The 26,269-nt window shown below is 39.9% G+C and overlaps 1 protein-coding gene across 1 annotated transcript in view; it reads right to left on the bottom strand.

Moving 5' to 3' along the window:
- RABEP1 (rabaptin, RAB GTPase binding effector protein 1) overlaps positions 1–26,269 on the bottom strand; it is a 48,567-nt gene that overhangs the window by 8,947 nt on the left and 13,351 nt on the right. Inside the window, exons 2-9 of the mRNA XM_086624484.1 lie at positions 19,025–19,153; positions 16,729–16,932; positions 15,325–15,485; positions 10,640–10,759; positions 6,725–6,860; positions 5,769–5,947; positions 4,670–4,795; positions 1,653–2,120 (exon numbers count right to left, since the gene is read on the bottom strand). Of these exons, the coding sequence (XP_086480610.1) occupies positions 1,653–2,120; positions 4,670–4,795; positions 5,769–5,947; positions 6,725–6,860; positions 10,640–10,759; positions 15,325–15,485; positions 16,729–16,861 (1,323 nt within the window). The 5' untranslated portion in view covers positions 16,862–16,932; positions 19,025–19,153. The remainder of the gene's footprint in view (positions 1–1,652; positions 2,121–4,669; positions 4,796–5,768; positions 5,948–6,724; positions 6,861–10,639; positions 10,760–15,324; positions 15,486–16,728; positions 16,933–19,024; positions 19,154–26,269) is intronic.

The raw sequence follows: 26,269 nt of genomic DNA, 5'->3' as shown, positions 1-26,269 counted from the left end.
ACACAAACCAATTAAAAAGCAAGTCAGTTCATCAGGTCAAGACGTCCTTACATCTTTCTCCTCCTGTAACTGAGCTCTGAATATTTTTCAATAGCACATACTAATTTTGTTCTACAACAGTGATCAAGTTTTATTTACTTTTTAATACCCTCCTCCAGTATAGCTTAGTATCAGAGACTGAATAATCAGCTAAAAGAACAATTGGGAAAGAATAAAGTAGAAGACAGGCAGATTTTAAAAAACAAAACAAAACAAAACAAGAAGCAACAAAAACCCACAAAACTGAAATCAAATCAAACCGAGGCAGGGAGGAAGTGTTGGGGTGTGTAGCAGGGAAACAAAGGGTAAACCAGCTACCATTTTGAAATTTTAATCATTTTGGCCAAGGGGACAAATGGAAGTTTTATCAAAGCTCCAGTAGCAAGTCAGGTTTGAGCTGAAATCATATTTATATTTGCTGCTCCACGTCCCACCCACACAGAGTGGCATTCACGTCCCCTGCCTGTACTCCTGCCTCCAGAAACATGTGGGAAGCAGTGCATTTCTTTTCTGAATACTAAGAAAGGGCTGGAGCAAAATGTCATCCAAAAGTCAACAGGGCATGGAAATACTCAGGAGTAAAGGATTTAACTCAGCTGTGAGATCACACTGCTGCAGTTTCTCCAGATATTACAAATTAGTAGCAACACAAAAAATAAAAACTTTACAATAGGTTTGGAGAGATCTCCTAAGTAATGATTTGCAGATAAGCTGAATTCCAACAAATTGATGAAATAAAATATCACCAGTTCTTCATCTCATCTGGCCTTGGCCTGGCCTCTTCTCTTTCACTGCATTCTTGTCTTCCTTTCCACCGTCACGGGTTGTTACCTCCCTCCCCTCCTTTTCTTCCCCCTAACATGTTGCTCCTCGGCCTCTCTTCTTCTGAAAGAGTAACCACAGGAGCCCCACACTACTCCTCTTTTCAGCAATAAACCAAATGTGAGCTTTGAACTAGCACCATATAAAACTGCTGCAAAACTGACAGCCAAAACAAGCAGAAGCAACAATTTCCTTGGTCACCCACACTGAAATCGGCACAGTGTTACGCCTCATCTGCCACTTGTCACACTCAGAAATTGGTTTCTGATGATGCAAGCCCCCAACAATTTTCTGAAGCTTCCTTTGTTTGTTATGCATATCTTGTCTGCCTATTTCTAAGCCGCGCTGCACGCACAGTCCCCAATCGAACAGCACTGTTCGCCTTGCTCCTTTTGTTCATCTCTGCACTCTCCTAGTCACCCCCAGGTGCACTATAACATCCTTTCCTTAGCTTCCCATTTTCTCCTTTTCGTTGAGCTCTCCCATCTTTTTTCACCCCCTCACATATTTGCAAGATCAACATCTGCCTCTGCCAGACCCTCCCCTAAGTGCCAAAATATCCTCTCTGCAGTAAAGCTGACTTTCCCACAGAGTCAGCCAACAGGCTTTACATTGGATGTGCTCTACCTACAGAAGTATCTCAATAGAGAACAGTGAGTAGCTACATATGATGCTACCTATTTCCTTCCGCACCCGACTCCGTGTAAAGTGGATCAGGAAGAGCGTGACACGGCGCCGGCAGCCCGCCACGCTGCCGGCGGTCACCGCAGACGCGCCCAGCGGGTGCTCACCTCCTTCTGCAGCAGGTTCCACTCCGTCTCGCTAACCAGGCGGTAACCACTAGGAGACACATAAGCGCTTTCTGCTCCTTGTGTAACACTGGAAAGAAGTGAAGCAGTCTCTTCTTGCTCTGGTGTCATTGCTTTGATTGCTTTTTCCTGATCTTTGGTTAACATGAACCCACTTGGCATTTGCAGAGACCCAAGGGAAGCGGTATCAAAGTTCTCAGACACTGAATCTGCTCCAACAAGTGGTCCAAAATCTGACTCATCCAGGTTCCCAGCAGATTTTGCTTTGTTGTTGTATCCTAAAGCTTTGGACTGTAAAGATCCAGATGTCCCCAGACTGTCTGTTGACTGTGCTCTCCGTAGTCCATCTTTAAACATATCGTTATCCGATTTATTGAAAGATTCGCCAGAAGAAAGAAGCAAGTCTGCATCCAACGAATGGACTGAGCCATGGGTGCTATTTACATGCACCTGGAATTGAAAAACAAGGAAGAAAAAAATTACATACTCCATTCTAGAAGCATGGTACAAGAGAAATGCTGGACACTAATAATCAGTCATGGTAAAGCCAAGTTTAAGTTGCCTTTGGCAAGAACATCTGACCACTAAACTTAAGATGACAGAGAAAAGGATAGAGAAATGAAATGTACCAGCTAGAATTAAAAAACAAACCAAAACTATCAAGCAAAAAAAAAAGAGCCTTCTGTTAACAGAGTGCTTTTGTAAGAATCTGTTTTCCTGTCAGACAACAGAAGGCAAATATTCCACTTCCACAAGCAAATTCAGAAGTCTTTCATAAACCAAAACACTTCACATTAACATAAAAATAAATGGAGAATGATATACCTAAAATCTACTCTATACTGACATATAAATATTCTTCTCCTATTTCTTTCTTCTGCCTCGAGTCTGACAAAATACTGTACAAGAAGGAAATATTTCCTCAAAAAGATTATTTGTACATAAAATAAAATCAAAATGGAAAAGGCTGGGCTTAAACAGAAAGGCATCCTGGGGAATGCTAATACCAAAAGCCACACTAACTGTCCTGTGATGTCTATCAGGCACATTAAGTCTCTTGATCTACTTTTTTTTATTTGTAGCACTGAAAAAGAGAGCAGTAATGCTTTATTTAAAAAGCATATGACTGCTTTCAAAATACCTTCCAATATATTATGCACTTTTGTTTTGCCATTAGACATGTAAAGAAAATTAACACTGGAAACAAGCCTCTTGAGAAAAATAATTTCCAAAATAGGTCCAGCAGAGACTAGCAGGTGGCTGGTGTCTCCATGTAGGTGTTTATAGCTTATAACAATATGTTATGCATTACTGGTTTTATGACTGTTGTAAATGCCTCATTTTAAGCGTTTTTAGGCATAATATTTATATTTACTTTAATATGTATATATATAAGTTCATAACAAAAACTCAAGAGAATACGGACATAAAAAACTGCATCTTCAGACAACAACTGTTTGGTGATACTGTTAACAAATCATTTGTATTGCAAACTGCTCAACAGAGAAGAGCTCAGAAGTCAAATTATGACAAGATACATGACTGATAATACAATACATTACCACTTCTAAAATACATTCCATACAACTAAAAAAGGTCATAACCAGCAACAAGATATAAATCCATAAGCAAAACCCAAACCACTCTGCAAACTATGCTCTTATTCAAAATGTAAAATTCTCCATCATGTATAATTCCTAGAATTAAACAAACATTGTGATTAAGGAACCAAAGAGTATCCCAGGAACTCAGATTAAAGAAAACATCAGAAGACAAAACTTTTGTTCACCATCAATAGGTCTCATTTCATATCTGGATATAGAAGTGTTACTATACAACACAGTATTTGAAATAGAAAAAGTTGTATCCTTACTGTAGGATAGAGAGTAAAACTAGATCTCAGCTACATTTAGACGTGAACACCTTTTTGCATTCTGAACCATTACACATCATTGATAACACTAAAGGGCAGACTCTAAAAGAATATATTTTTTTCCCCTTCAAAAAGGATAAACGTGACAGGCAAAATACTGGTTGATAACTGCAAATCCCCAAGTCTCTTGAAACTTGCATAAGCTTGCATAGCTCAAAACCTGGTTTGTTTTTAGTAATTTGTCCCTGTTTTTACCTACAAAACCAAAATGGAAGCTGTCGGATGATCAGATAAACAAGTAAAATGTAGTGGGAAAGGATAAGTAATTGCCCGTTTTTATATTGTTTCCAAGTTACAACCCGTGTGCTCATTGGATTCGTTTCCTCACAAGTGAGAAGCTCAGGCAGATTTCAGGCAATCTCAGCTTGCCCCACTGTCTGACTGCCCACCTCGCCCAGAAGATTGCTAACTACGGACATCCAGCAGCACCACTTTTTCTGGCTGTTACGACGAGTCTACTAATACAGCTTGAGCAGCTTCCACAAAAACTTGGTGCTGAGCCCCAGCTACTGGCTTGGCTAAAAAAAAAAAGCAGCTTGTTTTTGGTTGCTGACAGATGTGGCCAAAAACCTCTACTTGGACAGCTGAATGTAGCTTAGAACATGCAGACACACACATCATGCTATTTTACACACGCTAAGCAACTGGCTAACTTCAGCATTAGTGATCTCAGACTTGTCTAACCAGTTTAATTTTAGTACAGAATTCAACAAGTAGATTAGCCAAGCAGCTACAATACACTTGCTGAATGTTCAGATATAATTGGTTTGATTGTAAACATTTAGGTGTGTTAGAACATGGTTATAAATCCCAAGAGAATTTAACGCAGTTAACATCCAGAACACAAAAGGTAAATTACAGTTTTTAACAGGATTGTAAAGTATTGTCTTCCAATCTTTATTAGAATTTATGTATTCAAATGCAACTCCAAAAATTTTTTCATGGCTTAACAAGAATTATAAATTACAGAGAATAAAGGGCACTAAGTTTGCATTTGTGTTTGTAATCAGCACCCCGAGGAATGCGTGAGTGCCCAAAGTTGGTCTGAACTATCCGACTGCTTTACCTCTTCGCTAGAGAGCTGGGTAGGGGTTTCCTCATGGGCCAGAGAACACGGAGCTTTCGCTTCATCGTCTGAATGTTTTTGCTTCTGCTCCTTTCTCTTGCTAAGCCTTTGCTGATCATCTTCTTCCTAGAAATCAGTGGTAAACAGAGAACGCATACAAGAGGGATTCAGTTTTGTTGCAGTAGTCATGACATTAGCTTTCATGATGAACTAAGCTACAAAGGTGGCACTGGAAAAGATTATTTTGGTTAAAAACCCAGTATTTATCACATGAGGATTATTTTGGTTAAAAATCTAGTGTTCATTTCACAAGGCACCCAAACCACCTTAAACGAGAACTTACTATTCAAGTTCAGTGGCCAATTCATGTTCTACAATAATTTTATTCAAGGAACGTATTACCCAGATCAAAATTCTTATGATAGGGATTTACCAAATAAGTAACAAAACTGTTACACTGGCTGTTACATAGAACCTGGTAACACATTTGCATCGCTAAGGGCCCCATCAACAGCCATTACCCAAGCATGAACATCAGAACAAAATGTGAAAACAAGAAGTGCCTTGATCATTCTAAACAATACAATATAACATAGGGAAAAAGAATCAAAAGAAAGACATGGTAGAACACCAAGTCATAAAGCACGTACACAATCACTTGCATAAGCTAATTTAAAATGAAGCTCTTAATTTATGCCTGAGCTAAGGACTGCACTGGAAAAACCCAGAAGGAAGTGAAACTTGCTATCCTAACATCCTTAACTCAGATGTTTTGCATCATAGATGACTGTTTCTTCCTCCAATATTAACTCCTGGATATGATTACCTTTTCATTTAACAATGCTGGCAACATTAATATTAATATATATATTAACTTTAAAAGTAGATATTCACATGCATGAAGAGCTTCTGTTATAACTGTCGGCTGTCACTCAAATGGAGAGTTTCTATTAAAACTGTTAATATCTTTTGAAATATTAACACACTTAAATAACTTGTCTCCAACACGTGATTTCCATACTTGTTATACCACATTAAATCTACAGTATTTATAAAATAAAAAAAAAAAGAAAGAGAAAAGAGGAAAGCAACAAGTAACCTGATCCTTTTTTTTCAGTTCTTCTACTTGTCGGAGCTGCTCAGAGGTCAGAACAATTTCCATACGTTGCATGTCCCTCATCAGCAAACGCTGAGACTCCAAGAACTGGTCATTGGCTTTTTGCCATGTGTGTTTCAGCTGGTTGTGCTGTTGTCGCTCTTGCTCTAAGAGATGGCAGACTATTCAAGAATAGAAAGAGTTATTCTGAACCAGAATTTTTGTAACCTCTTTTCCAAAGAGAAGCATTTTCATGAACAAATGTAATTATTGTTCTAATCAAGAACAGTCAGGCTTTGTTCAACAACTATTTAGGATGAAATAAGACGTTTTCTTAATCCCCAAACTTGGCTTGTGATTAGGGATGTATTACTGACACCTTAAGATTTCCCAAGTAGAAGGCTAACACCTTAAGCTATTAGAATTCATGAATGAAGTTATTTTTTTTTTAGTACTGGTCTCAAAAGACTGTCTTCTACATCCCTATTTATTTCAACAGAAGATTCCATTTCTCATTCCTCCATAATGCTTCTGCACTGTACTGGCATGCATGTACATTTACACATCCGTTCCACCACCAGGCATTGGGAATTGACATACCTCAGGGAGACATATCAATACATTATGGAAACAATGCTCATAATTGTACACAAATAAAAAGACTCCATAAAACCACTTCAATAAGAGGGAAGCTTGCAATCCTACAAGAACTTAGCAGAAATTCAACAGCATCCCTTGAGACAATGAATGGCTCTGTTGCTTTTCTCCATCACAAAACAACTCCATGTTCAACTCTTCTGTAAACATTTTAAGGGCTTTCACATTTAAAAGTACTGCTTCCTTCCCCCACAATTTCTTTAAATCCAATTCAAATAAGAAATCAGAAAAGAACTAACAACTATGCTGGGTTTTGCATCCTTAGCGTAAAAGAGTCAAAAGGATTATTATTAGATAGGTACCTTCATGCAGTTCTTTCCGCAACTTCTCTGCATCTTCTTGCAGGACTGATTTTTGTGTGTTGAGAACAGCCACATACATCTCTAAGTCTGTCCTACACGACTTCTCAGCTTCCAAATAATGGTTCAGTTCTTTAACCTGAATAAAAAGAAGAAAATCTACTATCCCAGTGGGAGAACACTCTCAGACATTTCCTTTTTGTTACAAGATAGTGTTAGAATCATAGAATGGTCTGGGTTGGAAGGGACCTCAAAGATCATCTAGTTCCAACCCCCCTGCCACGGGCAGGGACACCCTCCACTACACCAGGTTGCCCAAAGCCTCATCCAACCTGGCCTTGAACACCTCCAGGGGTGGGGCATCTACAACTTCTCTGGGCAACCTGTGCCAGTGCCTCACCACCCTCTGAGTGAAAAATTTCTTCCTTATATCTAATCTAAATCTCCCCTCTTTCAGTTTAAAGCCATTGCCCCTTGTCCTGTCACTACACACCCTTGTAAAAAGTCCCTCTCCAGCTTTCCTGTAGCCCCCTTTAGGTACTGGAAAGCTGCTATAAGATCCCCCTGGAGCCTTCTCTTCTCCAGGCTGAACAGCCCCAACTCTCTCAGCCTGTCTCCATAGCAGAGGTGCTCCAGCCCTCGGATCATCTTCGTGGCCTCCTCTGGACCCGCTCCAGCAGCTCCATGTCCTTCTTGTGTTGGGGACTCCAGAGCTGAAGGCAGCACTGCAGGGGGGTCTCAGGAGAGCAGAGCAGAGGAGCAGAATCCCCTCCCTCGCCCTGCTGCCCGCGCTGCTTTTGATACAGCCCAGGACACGGTTGGCTTTCTGGGCTGGCAGCGCACGGTGCCGGCTCATGTTGAGCTTCTCATCCCCCAACACTCCCAAGTCCTTTTCCTCAGGTCTGCTCCCAATCCATTCTCCGCCCAGCCTGTCCTTGTGCTTGGGATTGCCCCGACCCACGTGCAGGACCTTGCACTTGGCTGTGTTGAACTTCATGAGGTTCTCACAGGCCCACCTGTGTTGCCTGTTTGGGTAACAGCTGCTGAAGGACATATTTATTTCTAGACATCAGAAATATTCAACTACCAGTGTGTAAGTAGCACTTGTATTCATTTCTGAATAAATTACTCATTAAAATTCTGCTAAGTCAAACATACCAGTATATCACGGTTACAATTGCACCACAACAGCAGTGGCACTGAGCACAGAGACAATACAGAGGCAAATGCCTAAGAAGTGCAGACAATGAAGCAATCCTTTAATCAGCACTGATAAGCCAACAACTTAGCAGGATGTGGAGATGGTTCAAAATAGAGTAATAGCAGTCAGAAAACATGACCATGAGGCAAGCTCGAACTAAAGCAGGGACAGCAAGCCTAAGAAGCGAGAAAATTTGTGGGCACGCAAGCAAAAACCGCATTCAAACCCATGAAAGACTGCTGCAAAAAGAATGGAAAAATCTGTCAATGAAAAGCAATTACATCAAGAAAGACTGAAGAAATATATTAGGATTTTTTTCTTCTTTTTTGTTTCTTAAATGGCAAAGCTAAGAAAGAATTGGAACCAATGTCCTGCAGAGATCGCAGAATCTCCAGTGAGAACTTTTTAAGACAGGGTTACATAAACATCTGTCAAACATGATGCTTGTAGAAATGGATCTCATCCTCAAGCAAGGAACAGTTTGAAAGATTTCTTTATGGTACTATTCAGCTTTATGTTTTGCCGAGTCAGGAATCACAGGAGTTTTTACTTCAGTGGAAAGAAAAGCCTTCAGGCAATTCCTAACTGGCTCCACAGAGCGGCTGTTTGTCTTCCTCAACATAGTAGGGGAGCCACAGACACCAACTGGAAGCTCAAGATAGCCCTTGGGCTTTAACTTGCCATTGATGGTGGGGACAGCTTCTCCTGCCCTAGGATACCAACTATTCTATCTGCTAGCCTGTTTGCCTTTGAAATGGAGAAATGTGACTCCCAGAGAACAGCCTTCGGGAAGGATGGAAAGCGGGGGTGAGGGAGGAAGAGAATAAAACAACGCATTGTTCACTAATCCAGCTAAATACACTGAAAACCAAAATGACGTGACTCAAGCAGATCTGAGAGATTTCATCATGACCAACAGAAAAGCCAAACATATCGCTCATTCTGCACAGCAGTCCTCATACCCATCTAGTAATATAAATACGTAATTATTTACATAATACCTTGCATTTTTGTAGTGCCATAGATTAAAGTACTTTAACAACTTCCTTGCTAAGTTTGTGCTTAACCCTCTCCTTGCGAGATACAAAATGGGAATCCATTCCCATTAAGCTAAAAAAGTGACTTAAAACAGCACTATGGGCAACTTCGGATAGAAGGAATAATCAAGTAGAATTGATTACAGGTAAGAATAAAGGGCCTAAGTCTGGGGTTGTTTTTGGTAAGAATCACCATCTAAAGTGAGACTTCTTTAAAAACAATCCCCCAATAAACTAGAAACATGGATGAAGTGATTATTCTCTTTTCTTTTTTTTCCAAGAGATGTGTGCTTGTGTGTTACTCATCTCATAGAATGACATGCTTAGATTTTAGAGGACTGACAGAGAAACCAACACAATTCCTGGTCCTGAAACACTATTAATTTTACTCAGGCCTTGCCTGTAAGGAAAGAGGGAGGCAAGAATGACCTATGATTTTTATAACCAAATCGACAGAAAATTTATAAGAAAAGTTCTAGACTACTCTTAAGAAAAGACAAAAGAGAAGAGGAAAAGAAAAAAAAAAGCATTTTGAGAGCAAGTAAGCAAAAAGAGAAGGTTCACATTTCCTCATCTTCCCCAAATTCATCCTGGCAATGAAAAGGAAGTATTATTTGCATCAAGAGAAAAAGCAGAACTCCCTGGAGAACTATTATTCCTAGGAACATTTCTATCTCAAAAATTTGACCTGTAAAGCACACAGAATCTATGAAGAAGGAAAACACTCAAGCATGGACTTTCAATCTAGCAAAATTTTGAGACTGTTAAATGAATTACACTGTTGTCCCAAATCTCAGACAGACTTCCAAGCTGGAATAAAAGGGGAAAAAAAATAAAAAAAAATAAAAAAAGAAAGAAAGAGAAAGAAACCTAGCAAGTGATGAGCATCTATTTAAATGAGAATGCAAGTGACCCAGAAGATAAGGAAGGTATTGTTTGCTATGTCTTAAAAACATCCACATGGTAAGTTACCTCGCAATTTCAGTCTACTTGCCTTTCGAGATAAAATATTTGTTACAGAAGACATCTTCATTTCTGTATAAAACAGTACATTAAACGTAACTGTCTTACAGTGATGTAGATATTTACCCTTCACAGCTGATGAGAAAGTTCAATAGGGATTCTGACATATGTGAAGAATACAGGAACGTTAGATAAATCCCTTACATTGATATCTTGGCAGCAATGACCAGTATCCCTCTCTACTAATCTGAGTTTTGCTTAAATTTTAAGATATAAAAATTCTGGTGATATTGCCTCAGTTTTATGCCCAGGATTAGAAGAGAAATATAACATATGCTGGATGGAAGCAGATTAAAAGAACTCTGCCAAACGCAAATCTTTCTGTGGCTGCAAGCATGACAATAATCTAAAGGCCAGGCTGTTGGAGAGGTGCAAAGCAGCTATAGAGCTTTTTCTTTTTTATTACTAGTAGACCTGAAGCCATGCAATTTAAGCTAAGCACAGATCACACACACACATAACACAACCCTCAAAATAGAAAGACAGGAAAACATATATAGGTCAAATACGTTATTTAAGCAACAGGAAAAAAGATGTCTTGTGCATGAAGAGTTTCCCAATAAATCTTTTTCCCTTCACAAAATTTGACTTTGTTTATCTGCATCAAACCAGCATGATGAAGATATAAATTAAGATACAGTTACGACTCCACCTCACCTTTGATGCTTCTAACTCTTTTATTTTTTCTTCAGCTCCTGTCAATTTCTCCTTTAGCACTGCAATCTCTTTCTCCATAGGCATCACAACCGACCGCAGCTTCTCAGCATCCTCCTGGGCCTGAAGGGAAGGCAATAAATTATGAATCACATATTATCATAGATTCCACCACAACAGTTTCTATTATCAGAGAAATTTGGAGAAAACCTCTATGCCAACAAAAATACTTGACAAGACTTTGACTTTCAATATTCATCTTACTGCTATTTATTTAGTTCAGCAGTCATCTCTGTGACAACAGGCTGATATTATTTCATTCAAAGAAGGCAGCTATATTTTAAATCCATGTACGGACTAGGCCATAAATATCTGTTTTCAAAGGGAACATTAGTATATCTATCGCTCTTGATACTTGGGAGAAAATTTACGGATCAGGCATTTCAAAATCGGGACGCTTTTCTGTTACTAAAGGCCTAACTGTCCTGCAACTTGTTGCCACACAGCAAATATAAAAAAAGTGCAACAGAGGAACTGCACGGTGAGTTATTGGCCATTCATTTACTTACTCGTGAAGTTAAAAGAAAAAGGATCTGCACAGTAATGCACATTGTAGCTTTATTCTGGTTTGGAAGACCATTTTTCAACTTTAAACTACTACCGATATAGCATCAGGTTTTGGTGTTACTGTACTAAATATTTCAAAACTATATACAGACATTTTATCAAAAAATTTTGATTTTTTCAAAAAGTACTTCTGAAAAGATCAAAGCAGGACAACAGAATGAGAAGATTGATATGGGCGGCGGGGAGAGGGGAAAGGGGGAGGGAAAGAAAGAGACAGGTAAAAATAGCAAGAATTAACATAAGAAATAGCGTTCAGTGTCCAAATTCAGAATCACACATGTCAGGGGGTGGCCCTGACATCCCTGTTTCTTCAATGCTCTGGCTTTCCTTCATGGATGCACTGAAAACTTTCCTAGTGAAAATAACAGCTCCCACAACAGCAAGCAGAACACTCAAATATTCACTGCAGTAAAATTTTTCAAGTCACGAAGAACTTAAGCAACCTAATTTGGGTTGGTTTTATGCATGAAGGCTCAGAATGCTCAATTGATCTCCATCTTGTGCAGGAGGAATCCAGCAGGGGAGGGCAGGCAGAGAGCTGTGTCTCAAAGCTGAAGTTTCAAAAGATGACACTTTTCCTCACCTGATCAGACAAACATGTCTTGTTTTAAATCTAGACTGGAATGCAAGTCTTAGAGGCCACTCATTTGACTTTCAGTCTCTTGTAAGCTTATTGACAACTGTATTTTGAACAGTACTTTCAGGAAGAAAAATAGACAATATTTTTAATCATTGAAATGTTCTAAACTTAAAATTAATAGACAAAATAAAATAATATTGCAATATCTGTCAATTATACAAATGTTACCAGGTCCTTGGGCTCTAAAAAGTTTTAAAGAAAGCCATAGACAAAACAAAATTAATTTTTTTCACATTTCATTCACTTCTGCTACATTTTATCACTGCTGATTTGCTAGTCCAAAGAGCACAAATAAAATCCATGAGGAAAGCAAGGGACATCACATGACACAGTAAATTCAATACCAGGGACATGTGACAGTGTCACACATACATACACATCCCATCACTTGCAGCCAGCAACTCATCCGTCACATTTTACAAACAGATGGGAGCAGGATTTCAACTTCAAAGATTGCTTTGTATTCCATTTACTGTATGACTTCTATTCATTTAGTGCTCCCTATAGCCAGCTCGTATGGACTAAAGATAATCTGTTGAATAAGCTTCTTCCTAATTATTTATGATAACTGCAGGAACATTTCATCACCAGCCTGATTTCACACAGTGAATATAGCAAGAAATGTGCCCATGTTGGAGCCAGCCAGTTCAGAGAAACAGTTAGAAAGTTCTCAGAAAGCAAAATCAAACCTGTTGAACAGCAAACAACTGGAAAGACAAAACCCTATCAAATTCGGCATGACAGAAAAGTTACTGTCGCTTTTACTATTTGGTAAACAGAGTTGAAGTTTGACACTATGGTTGCAACATATTGCAAATGTTTCCTGTAGGTAAAAAAAAAGGAAAAAAAAAGGTAGAGGCGAGGTCGGGGAGAAGGATCCATATGGAAGGCCAGTGGGATACTGAGCTAAACACCCCGAATAGCTTGTATCTGCTAACAAACAGGGCTGTCACTGGTACTGCTTTTGAAAGGTAAATCAGAACTACTGACACCACCAAACTGAGGCAAAATTCCCAATCAATCTTCTAATAAAATGAGAAAACCTGTCCTATTTAAAAATGCTACATTACGATACCATCACTAGAGGTACCACAGCATCACACTGCCTGTGTCAAAACAAGGTCGTTTTTCAGACTCCTCCAGAGGTGCGATCATGAAAACATTTATTTCCTTCTAACTTTACGCCAAACTAACTTGAGTGCCAAAGACCAACGTTTTACACATGATGAGCTTGTATTTACTCACGGCCCGATCAAACCCAAAGCACCCAAACCACTTCTGCCTCCCTGCAGCCCAGCAGAGCCCGCTGCCCCCCGCACGGCGGCTGACCACGCTGCAAGGGATGTGCAGGTCGCAGCACGACGTCGACCCCGCGGGCAGGACGTGCTGAAAACGAGCCCAAGGCAACACACAAAACACTGCCCTGCTGGCCTGGCAGCTAGCTCAGCCATTTGGGGTGTCCTTTACGGTTACTTCAACCGACACTTCCAGAAGAACAAAAACCTGGTTGGAGAAATCTCAGGCAATACCGTACCTGTGTTCCTTAGAAATCAGACAAAACTCACAGGTGAACGTTAAAGAAGATTAGAAATCCCGTGCCAAGCAGTTGAAGCAATTCTCTCAAGCTGCACTCTGAAGACTAGATTTATCCCTCCCCCTTGTATTACATAAAGCATACGTGCCTCTGCTTGACAGGCCTGAAAAGCTTTCTGAGCTCGTATTAATCACAGATTAATAAATCGATCGCCTTTTCCTTCAGGAACTCAAGGAATACATATTTCCCTTTTAAAGGAGCATAGTTGAAAATGCTACTTACCTGCCATACTAAACTTTTAAAAGCTAGCCGGCTCATAGTAAAGCCACTAAGTTCAGGTGAGCTGCTCTGTCATCTAAGCGTGCAACTCCAACTGTCCCATGATCAGTACATTCAGATCAAAAAAAAAACAAACAAAAAAAACCCCAACAGTGCTGAGATTTCAGCTATTGGAATGACTCTCTTGGTTGAGAGAGACTGTTCTGAAAATTCTTATTAGCAATTTGTTGGTAATGCACTGCTGGGACTTCTACACTAAGAAATCCACATCATCTGGGCTTTTTCTACAAGACTCACCACACTGATCCAAATTTGAACCCTCCTTCCAGCTTCAACCAAAGTCTTTTTTCTCTTTATATGGCTAAACCCTTCTCTTAAAACAGCTGATGTCTTAAAATTCCAGTGGCAGTAATTCTGAAGTCCAAACATTGGCAAACAGGCTGTACCTGACTCGTACCCTTACAGATCAGGACTAGATGGAGAGCAGTCTCACTGAATACCGAACAGCAATTATGCAACCACAACTAACAATATTCAAGAATCTCTTTACAAGTCTCAGAAAAACAATTCCATTTTGCAACGCTAGTACTGATTGCTTGTTACAGCTAAGCACAAGTAGGTAAAATACTTATTAGGTGGAACGTCTGTGATATTCAATACTGCGTTTCTGCTGCTGATAGTAAGCAGAAACAAGGAAAGGCAGTGATGTGGCAGATTATCAGATGTTAGTCTACTCCTTTATTGAATATAGGATCATTTATTACATTAAAACTGTCTTAGAATACCTTGAAGACAACTGTAGGCCTACTGAGAAGGCAAATCCACCTAAATGAAAGTTTTATAATATCATAAACAAAAATTCCAAAACATTGATCTATTATGACAGGTTCCATTTCCTTTCTGCCTGAAAAAGAAATAAACCAAATCTTCAAACTCAACAACAACTAAAAAACCATAATCCAAACTCAATACAAGGCACCTCAATCTACTTCTAGGAACTCTAAGTCACAGATGTTTGAACATCACCAACAACAAAATCTTTCTAAACTCCAGGGCAATTGTCCTTCATCATCTGGAGCCTGTTTTGTGACAGCAAGGTTCTGTATTTCCTAGGAAGTCTGCAGTACTGTGTTGCACAAACATAGCTTACCTCAAAAGAAAGACAAAAGACATTTTGGACATAGCACCCATGAAAAACCTCAAAAGAAGTTTACAAGATTTGCAAAAAGGAATAAAGATGCAGAAGTGTAAAAGAAATTTTATAAATCCACCGTCAATCCAGAAAAATCTAAAAGGGGCTTTACTTGAGTTCATTTGACATTGTGACACGGGACTCTACAAGGCCTCCTACTTTTACAGGCTGAAGGCCAAATCTTACCATCTTCTCAGGTGCAATCCTCTTACTGAATCCACATCAGCAGGTACAATACCTTTACGGATTCAAACGCAGGATTAGGTCATGGTGACTTCCATGAACAAAGACCTGAAACTTGGCAGAATGAGGCTATGTGTATTTCTGAAGACTACAGCAGGGCGTGGAAATGAACTCAGGAATAACAACACAAGTGTATCTGGAAACAGAAATTGAAGAGCTAGATTTCAATGTACCTTTTTCATTTCGTTTTCTAGGTTTTCTTCCTCTTGACCTTCAGATAGTCGTCGTCTTAACTCTGCTATTTCCCGTTCCACATTTTCTCTATATTGATTCCACTGAGCTCGTTCTTGCTCCAACCTGTGATGATACTGGAGCTCATAGTCACGAACCGTCTCTATAAAACAGCATTTTCAAAACTTATTTTCAATGTAAGATAAAAACCAGAGCTTTAGAAACTTCATCTCCAATCAATGATTTATCATAATTGATCAAAACTAAGACAACAGTGAACTCTCCCTTCTTCCCTTTGACTCTTGCCCCAAAAAACAACTACACAAGCAAAACATTCAAAGTAACTGCATCTCAATTTGTGCCATCACTAGGAAACGAACAAACAAGCTTCCAAAACTGTGTAACTCCTAATTTCAAAACATCCTATTTAGCAGCAAATTTTGTACCTCCAAGCACATCATCCAAACAAACTACCAAAATCCTACTTATTTACTTCAAAATGTAAAGGAACTAGAACTTCTCACAGAGCTTTCATTTCCCTATTATTAATATTACCCCTTCAGGTAAGGAACTGTCTTTGTTTACATACATACGGCAGCTGGCACAACTGAGCCTTGATCTAGGTTCATGTATGTATGTAGATCACAAATACAAAGAAATTTGTGTACTCAATATACATGAAGATTTGTGTTCTCTGAGGGAAAAGCATAATCAGGTGATGGAAAAACTGCCTACAGCCAACAGGCTGTAGGCTGAGGATACTGTGATCCTGTTTGTGAACCTTTAAGAAAACAGCTAGTTATGGCAAGTCTGTTCCCAGTTTACATCCTGCCTTTTGTTCCTCGCATGCAGTTGGTCTCAGGAACATCAACAGCTGTGCAATGTGCAAACATAACAAAGAATAGCTCCGAACTAACAAGAAAAAATAATGACCCACGACTGATATAGAGCAGCAGGTTCAGTCACTAGCCTGGAGAAAAGCCCATGTGGTAGTACTGGAGGGACACTTCTCTGTGACAGCAGAACTATGTTTGCCCAGAAGGAGAGAAGAGAATCATGCTGTCAGCCTAAAGCTATCTTCAGACTTGTCAAATCACACGCGTTACAGTTATCTTCCTGGAAGAATGAAGTACCACATTCATAGTCCCTCAAAAATGCTTTGCATATATGTGGGAGTTCCCATTGCCACGATTCCTTCTAAATTCTGTCCCCATATTAACAGAAAAGAACCACCAAGCTCCTTTTCGCAGACTTAGGAACTACGCTTCATCCATCCCTTCTGTAGCCCCGTTTTGCCAAGCCTTGAAAAGCAGCTATCCATGTTCTGTGCAAGAGCAGGTACAAATCACAGAACGCACGCTGAAGAGGTGTCTGCTCACAGCAGCAGCAGCTTTCCTGGTTGTTACCTTTCATAACAGCTTGTAGGGAAGCTACTTCTTCTTGCCACTGTCTCTTCACCTCATCGATAGCTTCCTGCTTTGTATTCTCAGATACTGTAGCTATAGCTTTGATGTTCTCCATTTCAGCATGAGCTTCCATCAGCTGGGTCCGCAACTGCCCCAGATCATCTTGGGCTGCTTGCAGCACTGCGTTTTGTCTTTTCAGGTCCTCTGAAAAGAATCGTTATTTCCATTTAGCTTGATTAATAAATTCGATCTGAAGAGTATTCACAGTTGCTATGACAAAGAACGGTGCTCTAACAAGGGGGTGAAGGAAGCACTGATACTAAAGCATCTACCCACAACTGAACAAACATTAGCAGGTATCTTTAGGGAACATTATTTCTTGACTTGTTTACCCTTGCCTTTTATTGAAAAAAGTACTTTCTCCTAGATAAAGCCACAAAGTACACACTGTAGACATAATCTACCGATCAGTATACCTGATGAAACTGAACTGTGCTTTTAATTAGTTCATGATTTAACTCATTCTGGTAATGAATCTGGGAAAGATAAAAACAATAGACAGGAAGACAGTTCTTCCCCCATTTTGGCACCAACGTGGTGCCGAATTTGGATAGAACACTTCATATTTCTTGAACAGAAACACTTTATGAACACTACCTGGAGCCCATCTAAGAAAACTGTGCAGCCTGATTTTTTTCTCTTTACCACGGCTTTGCTACATCTGAGCTTCCACTGAAAAAAGGGACACGTTTGACGGAACATCCACTACTTCTCTAACTGTTGCAACTATAAACAGAAATTAAACTAATTTCACATTATCCTCCCGAGTTTTTGGTTCATCTGAAACAAAGAGTTTTGGAAGATACACACTACACAACTAATTCCAGAAGCACTAACATAAGATATAGTTCTATGCTGACATAGCCTATTCCAGGGGCAATCACTCTTGGCAGAAAGAGCTGGCCAGTGTACAACAAACACCAAGCTATCTCCATGTATTTCCCTCAGCACCAAAAAGCTTAATCATCCACATGCCCAACACCTTATCCCTTGATAGGGAATATGGAACCTTGAGCTAATCTAGTACTCAAAAGGACATTAATCTTCATGTCAAAAAAACCCCACAAAACAAACAACAAAAAACCCACCAAACCCAACAAGAACCTATAGCACTTATATTACTTAGTTCTCAAATGACAGAATTAAGGATGGTGTGTGATAGTCCCAATGGACATTCAAGAAAGGGTCTTGTAAATTCTCCTCTGGTATCCTTTCACTTCAGTACATGTGAAAGTTGGATTTTTTTTTTTCCCCCCTTCATCACTATTTTTTTTTCTATTTTTTGACTGTTCTGAAAAGAGAAAATTATTGCTGATCTCATCAGTAGTGTCTTGTATCTTAAATTTCTTTTCATCCAGCTGCTAGAAACACAAAGAAATAGGCCTTCTGTATGATCTGATCATTATGTCTGTTGTATTTCTGCTCTCAAAAGCTTATACAAGCAGCTGCAGTCTCAATGCATTATTTTTTGGCTTTGCTTTCATATGGTAAGGACAGGAAAATCATCAGGATTAGAAATAAATCATTTTGTCTCTCAAACCAACAGCTATGTCAACTCTCCAATTTTTCATCAGATATTTGAGTTCATACGGTTCAAATTTTCCTATAAGAAGTGTTATTAAAACAGATGTCCTTGACTAGTATTAAAACTTTTATAATGTTTGTCTGCTTACATTCTACCTCGGATAGAGATTTAAGACAAATTAATACTACATTAAAAAAGTTAGCCACAAAGGACAAACAGCACACCACCTAGACTATGTCTTTCCACTTACCAGATCAGCTGCTGTTCAGAGAGAATGAGCACATCACGACTTCAGAAAGTTAGTATTAAACCTCAGTGGTGGTGTTTCTGCATGTACATGAAGTTGCTCTGCTGACTCCTACCCATGTAGGCAAACCTTTAAATTTAATTCTAAAAATTCGTTCTAGAAAGCCAAATAGTCACCTACTGAATTTTACTCTCTCCTTGTCTCTTATGTTCTTATTACACCTGTTTAAAAGACTACTGTCACTTTTCCATCTTTAGCAAATCACACACATCAACAATGCCTTATCCCACCAACCATGCTGGATATGCAGTTGACTATCCTAGTAGGAAATCCTAATAATCCCCAACCAAAAAAAGGCGAATGGGGAGTATTAGTTGGCATTACAAAAGTTATTCTTCATACAGGGATTATTTGAAGCTGAAGTTTCATAAACTTAAGAATAATTCAGAGAATTGAGAACTTACCTTCCTTAGCCAAGTATAACTCCTTAAATTTTGCTCTCTTTTGATTAAATTCTTGCTCAAGTTGCTGCTTTGTGCGCAGAAATTCTGCATTGACCTTTTCCAATTCTGCTACTCGTTGTAGAAGAGCAACTAAAAATAAAACAGAAGATAAAGTATGTCACTAACAGTGAAGGCATCCCATTCTCCGAGTTTGAGGTTTGGGACTTATTATTTTTAAAATATCTTTACTCATTAGCACAGCTATTGCCCCATGATACATCTTGATGTAAAGGACTAGTAAGAGTCCAACAGAGGAAGATAAGTTTTCTTAGACTGTAGCACCAAATTGTAACAGACATCTTCAAAGTTTTCTTAGACTGTAGCACCAAATTGTAACAGACATCTTCACAGCACTAGAGGTACACATGGCAGGGAATTCTGTAGAAAACAATCAATATTCCAAAGAAAACTACAATTTTCTATATACAAGGAAGGAAGAAATGGAAAAAAAAACAACAACAATGCCAGAATTATTTCTGTTGATGCTTCTTTCCAAAACACTGGGATTTTTTTAGTCACCAGGCACAGGAACAGTGTGTGAAGGCTGAGCAACAAAGCACCAAGTTCTCAAAAGCTGAGGTCAAAGAAAACAAAATGACAGCTGCTGAGCTAACAACTATGGAAGAACAAAGCACAGAAAAACCTGTAAGCTAAAAATTAGGTGTCGTTATCCTTCTTGTCATCAGTTCTGCACATTCACCAAAAGAAGATTTCTCAGACTATACTCAGAGAAGTTTGCCAGAAGATGACCACAATCTATGGAGAAATAACTGATCATATGATAAAAGTCTCCTTATTTCCAGCAGGTAAAAATCCTCAAGGGCACACATGCATCACACTGTTTTCCAGTATTTACCACACTAGCAGTTGATCTGGTGGTACAAGAAAAGAGGGAACAGTAAGAAGTCCACAAGACACCTAAAGATGGTTAAAATGTGGTTATTACTGATAAAAACATAAGATACCACTGCAAGATCCCCCACAACCACTCATCCTGTAATATTGATCTTCATGTGCAATATTAACTTTTTTGCAGCTCAATAAGTACAGGTCTCGTTTAGGTGCAAGCCAGTTTCACATCGCACACCTCGGGATTCACATACAAAATGGAAACAAAAGACAGATGAACTAGAACAAAATCCACCTCCTTGCTCCAATGCACTGAGCAAATGAAGTTCCTCTACGCAATTTTCTATCTGTTCTGCAAACACATTTTATGGACATGTTCCAACTCTGCCACGCAAGGCTGATCCACTTAGTTTCAGTTATAGCCTCTATATAGCACAGACTGGATAAATAAGCCATTGATCCATCAGAAGTGTTTATGTATCACACACAACATACTTCCCACCAACGCAAGTAGTGAAAACACAGCACAAAGGCTGCACAACTTCAGCATCAAACATTTAGACTTACAAACAGGCAGATTCAGATCTAGAGTGGTCAAACACTGGGTGGCCAATGTCATTGAGACTGGATGAGTTATATTTATTTGTAGTAACAGATGCCTTAGAGTAAGAGTAGACACAAACAAAAGGACCTTCTAAAAACACAGGTATGTTTTACTGATTACTAGTTATGAGGGTATATGGTATTACAAAATACAGGAGCACCTTTCCTATGAGGACAGGCTGAAAGAGTTGGGGCTGTTCAGCCTGGAGAAGAGGAGGCTCCGGGGTGACCTTATAGCGGTCTTCCAGTACCTCAAGGGGGCCTACAAGAAAGATGGGGAGAGGCTGTTCAGGAGGGCCTGTTGCCATAGGACAAGGGGTAATGGTTTTAAAATAGAGGGAGGTAGATTCAGGTTGGATATTAGGAAAAATTTTTTTACCATGAGAGTTGTAGAACACTGGAACAGGTTGCCCAGAGAGGTGGTGGATGCTCCATCCCTGGAGATGTTCAAGGCCAGGTTGGACGAGGCCCTGAGCAACCTGATCTAGTTGGAGATATCCCTGTTCCTTGCAGGGGGGTTGGACTAGATGACCTTTGAAGGTCCCTTCCAGCCCTAACCATTCTATGATTCTATGATCTGTTCAACTCTATATCAGATAAAAGGGATATGCAGATACAGGACTGAAGAAATTTTAATGTTGTGGGGTTTTGGTGGGCTTTCTTGGTTTGTTTGTTGTTTTTTTTTTTTTTTCTTCTTTAAATCCTCACTTAGTTTTTTTATCATCTTAAATATCAACACATCAGGTTTTTTGGCCGGCAGCCCCTACCTGGACTATGCCAAGCCAGCTGCAAAGGGTTACTCTCCAGAAAATGGAAGAAACCTGTAGCAAAGACAACTCACTTCAAGCAAAGCTTCAAAAGAGCTGGGAAAGTGGCTGGATCAAAATCAGGAAAGAACCAGCACACACGGAGCCAGGCCCAGGTAGCAAAAACACTTCCCAAGGCTAAAGGGTTGCCTTTGATCTCTTGCTGAAGTCTTCCAAAGCCAAAGGGCTTGCCCACGTTTCCGGCCTCCTGCCGGCTCCCGAGCGCCAGCGACGCGCTGCTCCCCGCAGCCCCCGCCGCCCGCCGCGGCCGCGCAGCTTCACGCCTCCCGGGGCGCAGAGGGACGCCTGGCTCTGCGGAGGCGGGTTCCGACCCCACGGGCTCGGCTCTGCAAAGGAAAGTGTTGGCAGCCCCAAAGCCTCAGCGAGCTGCAGGCGGCGGTCGGGGCAGCTCGCTGCACCGTACAGGCCCGGCCGGGCACACGGCTTCCGCAGGTACCGCCAGGAGGCCCAAAGCCACACACGTGTTTTCAAAACAAACCAAGGAGGAACCTGGGCATTGCTCACCGTCTTCACTCTTTTGAAGACCATGCAAAAAAAAAAAGTTTAATTCTACAATTACTAATTCTTCAAGTTAACAAATCAACTGCGGACATCAGTAAACCTCCCCCTGCCCCCAAAAAAGAAGACTCACGCGCTCCCCGTTTCCCTTTCCATGTCTCTTTTGCAGAGACAGCAGCAGCTGTGCTTCTGCTCCCATCGGAAAGCTGATGTGCAAAGCAACCGAGTTGTATTTCTTCCGAAGGTGAGAGCTGCTTCTGCTGAGGATGGAAGGACAAGAGGACAACACAAGAGCAGAAAGTTCAAGTGCTTTATGCTGGGGGGAAAAACAGGCTCATCTTTTTTAAATCCTCCTGCCCAAACAGAAAGAGGGATGGCAGAGTCACCAAGCAAGAAACACAACTTAAATATTTGCATTTTACAGTATTTCCTCTCTCTGCAGCCTGGTAGTTGGGTGTAAAAAGGTAATGAATTAAAATAACGATCAACCCCCACCACAACAAAGCTCTGGCAGCTGTCAGGACCAGCTGCAGGCATTCAAGAAGCCAAACGGTTTAAGATCTCAACTGCAGGTCATGCATCACTGCAATGATGTACTAACATCATTCTTTCTATTCAGATAGTAAGTTTCAAGTGTTTTTACCACCTGTGCCACATATCCAGCTCAGGACAGACCTTAGCATACCCACACTGTGGTGATACAAGGCACATAAACCTGAGGACAATAAGCCGTGCAACACATCAACCCCCTAACACACATGTGTATAAAAAGTAAAAGCAAAAGATTTATTTTCTAAGACAGCATGGCAACTTCCTCCTTTCTACTAAGTGATTAAGTTTACCAAAAAAAAATTATTTTCTTCTCCAGGGGTATGACTTGTACAATGGTCATAGAGACACTCCACTTTCCAAAATGAGAGCATGAAGCCAAACCCAAACTACCAGATGCAGGTAACCATGGGCTACGTGACAGATTGAAGTCCACCTGGAAACACACTGAAGTCAATGGCAGGAAATGGACTCATTTATGGATTTTCAACTGGGCCTTTGTCATTTATAGCTTACTTCTTGCTCTGAATTTGGGTCCAACTCACCCAAGTCGGTAACAGAGCTGAAAAAGAAAACTTTTTATTTGTCATCATAGGCTATCAACTTAGAAAAAAAAAATCCCCAAACCAAAACATACATTTTGCAGTGACAGTATTCATTAACTTGCCAGTCACTGTCCCTATGATCCTATTCCCATGCTCAGAAATGCAGCTATTGATGTTTAACGACACCAGTGAAGTATATAGTAAATAAAGCCCCACAGACCGTCAGTCCTGGCGGAGCTACATCCCACTGAAACAGGATCTTGTGTTACACATGGGATCAGAACGGGCACAGAACATGCTGTATTTTGTAAGAGCAGTAGTGTGGAAAACCTGATTCCCTAATTAAGGCCTCAACTCATCAAGAACAAACAAAAACCCTAAAGACTCAACTTTTTAACTCCTGAAGTAGCACCGAGAAGAATTTATATTAAAATTGATATGCCAAACTGAAAACCAACTAAGTGAACAAGAAGTCCCTTTGGCCAACAGTTTCTTAGCTGTAAATAGTACTTTTTCTCTCCAGAGTATTAGGGCAAATAGACTACTGATGACACAGTTAGACATGCCAATCAAATTACTGATTTCTTTCTAATGAACACCACAGATTTTGCAGAGACACTTCAGGTCAGATGCAAGGATCACCATCTCCCTGCTTAACATTAATACTACAGTGAAATACAGTGCATACAGCTATTATGTGCCTTCACCAGGTAGAAGAACTCACAAGAAGGGCAGCAAAATTCCTTTCAGATCGGAGCCATGGTTACAGGAGAACCACGAAACTACTGGAGTACACAAAGAGAAACTCCAGTGAAAAAAGACCTAACTTTCTCTTCACTCACTACACAGCAAGGTTTCAATTCAAGGAAAACACAGGAACAAACACATTTCTTATTGACGAGTTATTTAAATGCAGTCTCACAGACCAGCTCCCAAAAGGATTAAATTTTATGTATGACAAAGTTTCCAGTTACACAAACATGTTGTGGCCGTTCCAGAACTAAGACAGACAAAGCTGATTATCAATAAGGCTATTTTTGAGTACTAGGTCTATTTATAAAATTAATACCACAAAGCTTTCTACTTGATATTTAAAGTGTCAAACAAGACATCAAGAGTCCAGTCCTACATAGCTGATAACTGAAAAACAGAAAAAAAAACCCTTATATATACAATAAATTTTTGGAGACAAAAAAAACCCATCACTTCTGTCATACTTCTGTTATTTCCCACCTCTTTCTTTTCCTGTCATGATTGCTCAAGAGAGAAGTATGGAAAATAAAAATATATGGCTGCCCATTTTTCTTCATGCTTATTCCCAAGAGTACCCATTTTCATCTATCATGACATCCTATTGGAGCCACAATTATGTTACTATATAAATTTTCAATCTGAGAGTCTGCCACCAAGACATGTACTTAGACTGCAAAAAGCTTTTCTTTATTTTCTTCAAACAGGATTTGATTTTAAAAAAACAACCAACCAAAAAAACCCCCAAACCCCCACACTCTTAAAATATACTCCAGTACAGCTGTTCTGTAACAGGCATCCAGAAGCAAAGGAACGGATTATGGTTCTTTTAATAAGCATGTTGAACAGAAAGTATTCCTGACTTATTAAACAGAGGTGGTTTTATTTTCAAGGAACAAAATTTGCCTGTACACGCAGACAGTCAACAGCAGCAGACCAAACTGAAATTAAAAAAAAAAAAAAAATTATTTGCTTCTCCCAAACTCGCATTTGGAAGCATCAAGCATTTTATCTACCTGGACAAATGGCTAAAGCTTACTGGTCAGCATACGCTTTTCTAGCTTTACTGGAGGACAGAGAATCGCACCAGACTCCTCACCTGCCACCTTCGTTTTCAGAGTGGCAACGAATCCCTCTGGATCGCCACACCTCTCCCTTCCCGAGCACCTCACTGCCTGCAATTATGATAACCAATATACAGAAAGGAAGAAAAGAAAAAAGATTCCAACCTGCAGCTATGCAACGCAAGCCGTGCCTGACAATATTGCCACCGGTAAGTAGCTCTGCAGAAGTAACTCTCCGGCAGTTCCGCGTTTCGGGCAGCGTGGCTTTCAGAGACGCTGGTACATTCATCCAACAATATCTAGTTTATTGTACAGTTGAAGGTTATTTGACATCCACAATTTGGTCTCTATGGACTCGACATTCACTGGCAAACAATCCCGTACAAATTTAATGCTATATACATAGAAACTCAGCGTTGCTGAACAAACGCAGGTATCACAGTAGAGAATTGAGCCTTGCTGCATCATATCTGTCACAATATCTTTTTATTTCTTGCAGTAAATCAATAACTGCACAATCAAAAATACTCAACTGAGCACTGCATGTTACAAACATCTAACCACACTATAAATATTATACTAACATCAAGTGGAAGTTTGCAATATACTATTAAAGTTTGAAAGTAATATTTTTTCATTGAAGTTGAATGACTGAAACACACCTTTTCACTGTAACTTGCAGGCTCGGTAGTACCTATTCCTACCCTTTCTTTTCTTTTTTAATGTTGAACACTGTATGACATGCTACATTAAGGATCTCAAGAAAATAAAAGCCACTACCGAATTAAAATAATTAGTCTATAGAAATGGAGGTTGTTTGAATAAATGGGAAGATTCTCTTCTATAATACAGTCAAGGAGAGAACAAAAACAAAGGGAAAACAAGGGTCCTTTAAATGTCTTAATTAATCCTGCACAATTGAACAGCCATACGCAACAACAACCAAGTAATGTTTAACATGATATTGTAAAAACTTGCACAGCTGTTTATATGACCATCTTCCTGGTATTTCACGAGTCGCTTGCGTTTCACAGGTGCATCATCTCTAAAGATCTTGCTCCTGCTTCCACTAGCTGGGGTAGCTGCACCAAAGCTACATCTGGTGCTGCTGGTTTAAATCAATGCAGAGGTGTACAGTGGGCAAACGAACATGAGAGCATTTCTAGGTTTAGGTCAAACATCTATTACCAAAAACATCACTTAGTACCTATTAGTAAGACAACACATCATCCTGTATCTTTGATGTGCAACTGTGTTTACTGAAATCTTCCCCAAAGTATGTTTATACAGCAAACAGCTTCACGCATAGTTACACGGAAAAAAAGCCAACACATTGTTTCTCCTTCCCCATTTTTTTTTTTTTGCACTTCCCACTTTTTCTCCCTTCTCATGGTGTTCACATCTGTTAACTACTTCCTTCCTTTATTATTGCCTCCCTCATCTTCTTGCTTGGACACAAAGTTGCTGTTCTGGGGTCCAGTCTGCACCCCCGACACTGCATTTGCACTCAGTAAAGCGGAA

Source organism: Tauraco erythrolophus, chromosome 21 (genome assembly GCF_009769465.1).
Source record: "Tauraco erythrolophus isolate bTauEry1 chromosome 21, bTauEry1.pri, whole genome shotgun sequence".
In the NCBI taxonomy this organism is placed as follows: Eukaryota; Metazoa; Chordata; class Aves; order Musophagiformes; family Musophagidae; genus Tauraco; species Tauraco erythrolophus.
Note: the sequence above shows the minus strand (reverse complement) of the source record. Positions and strands in the feature narration are given on the sequence as shown.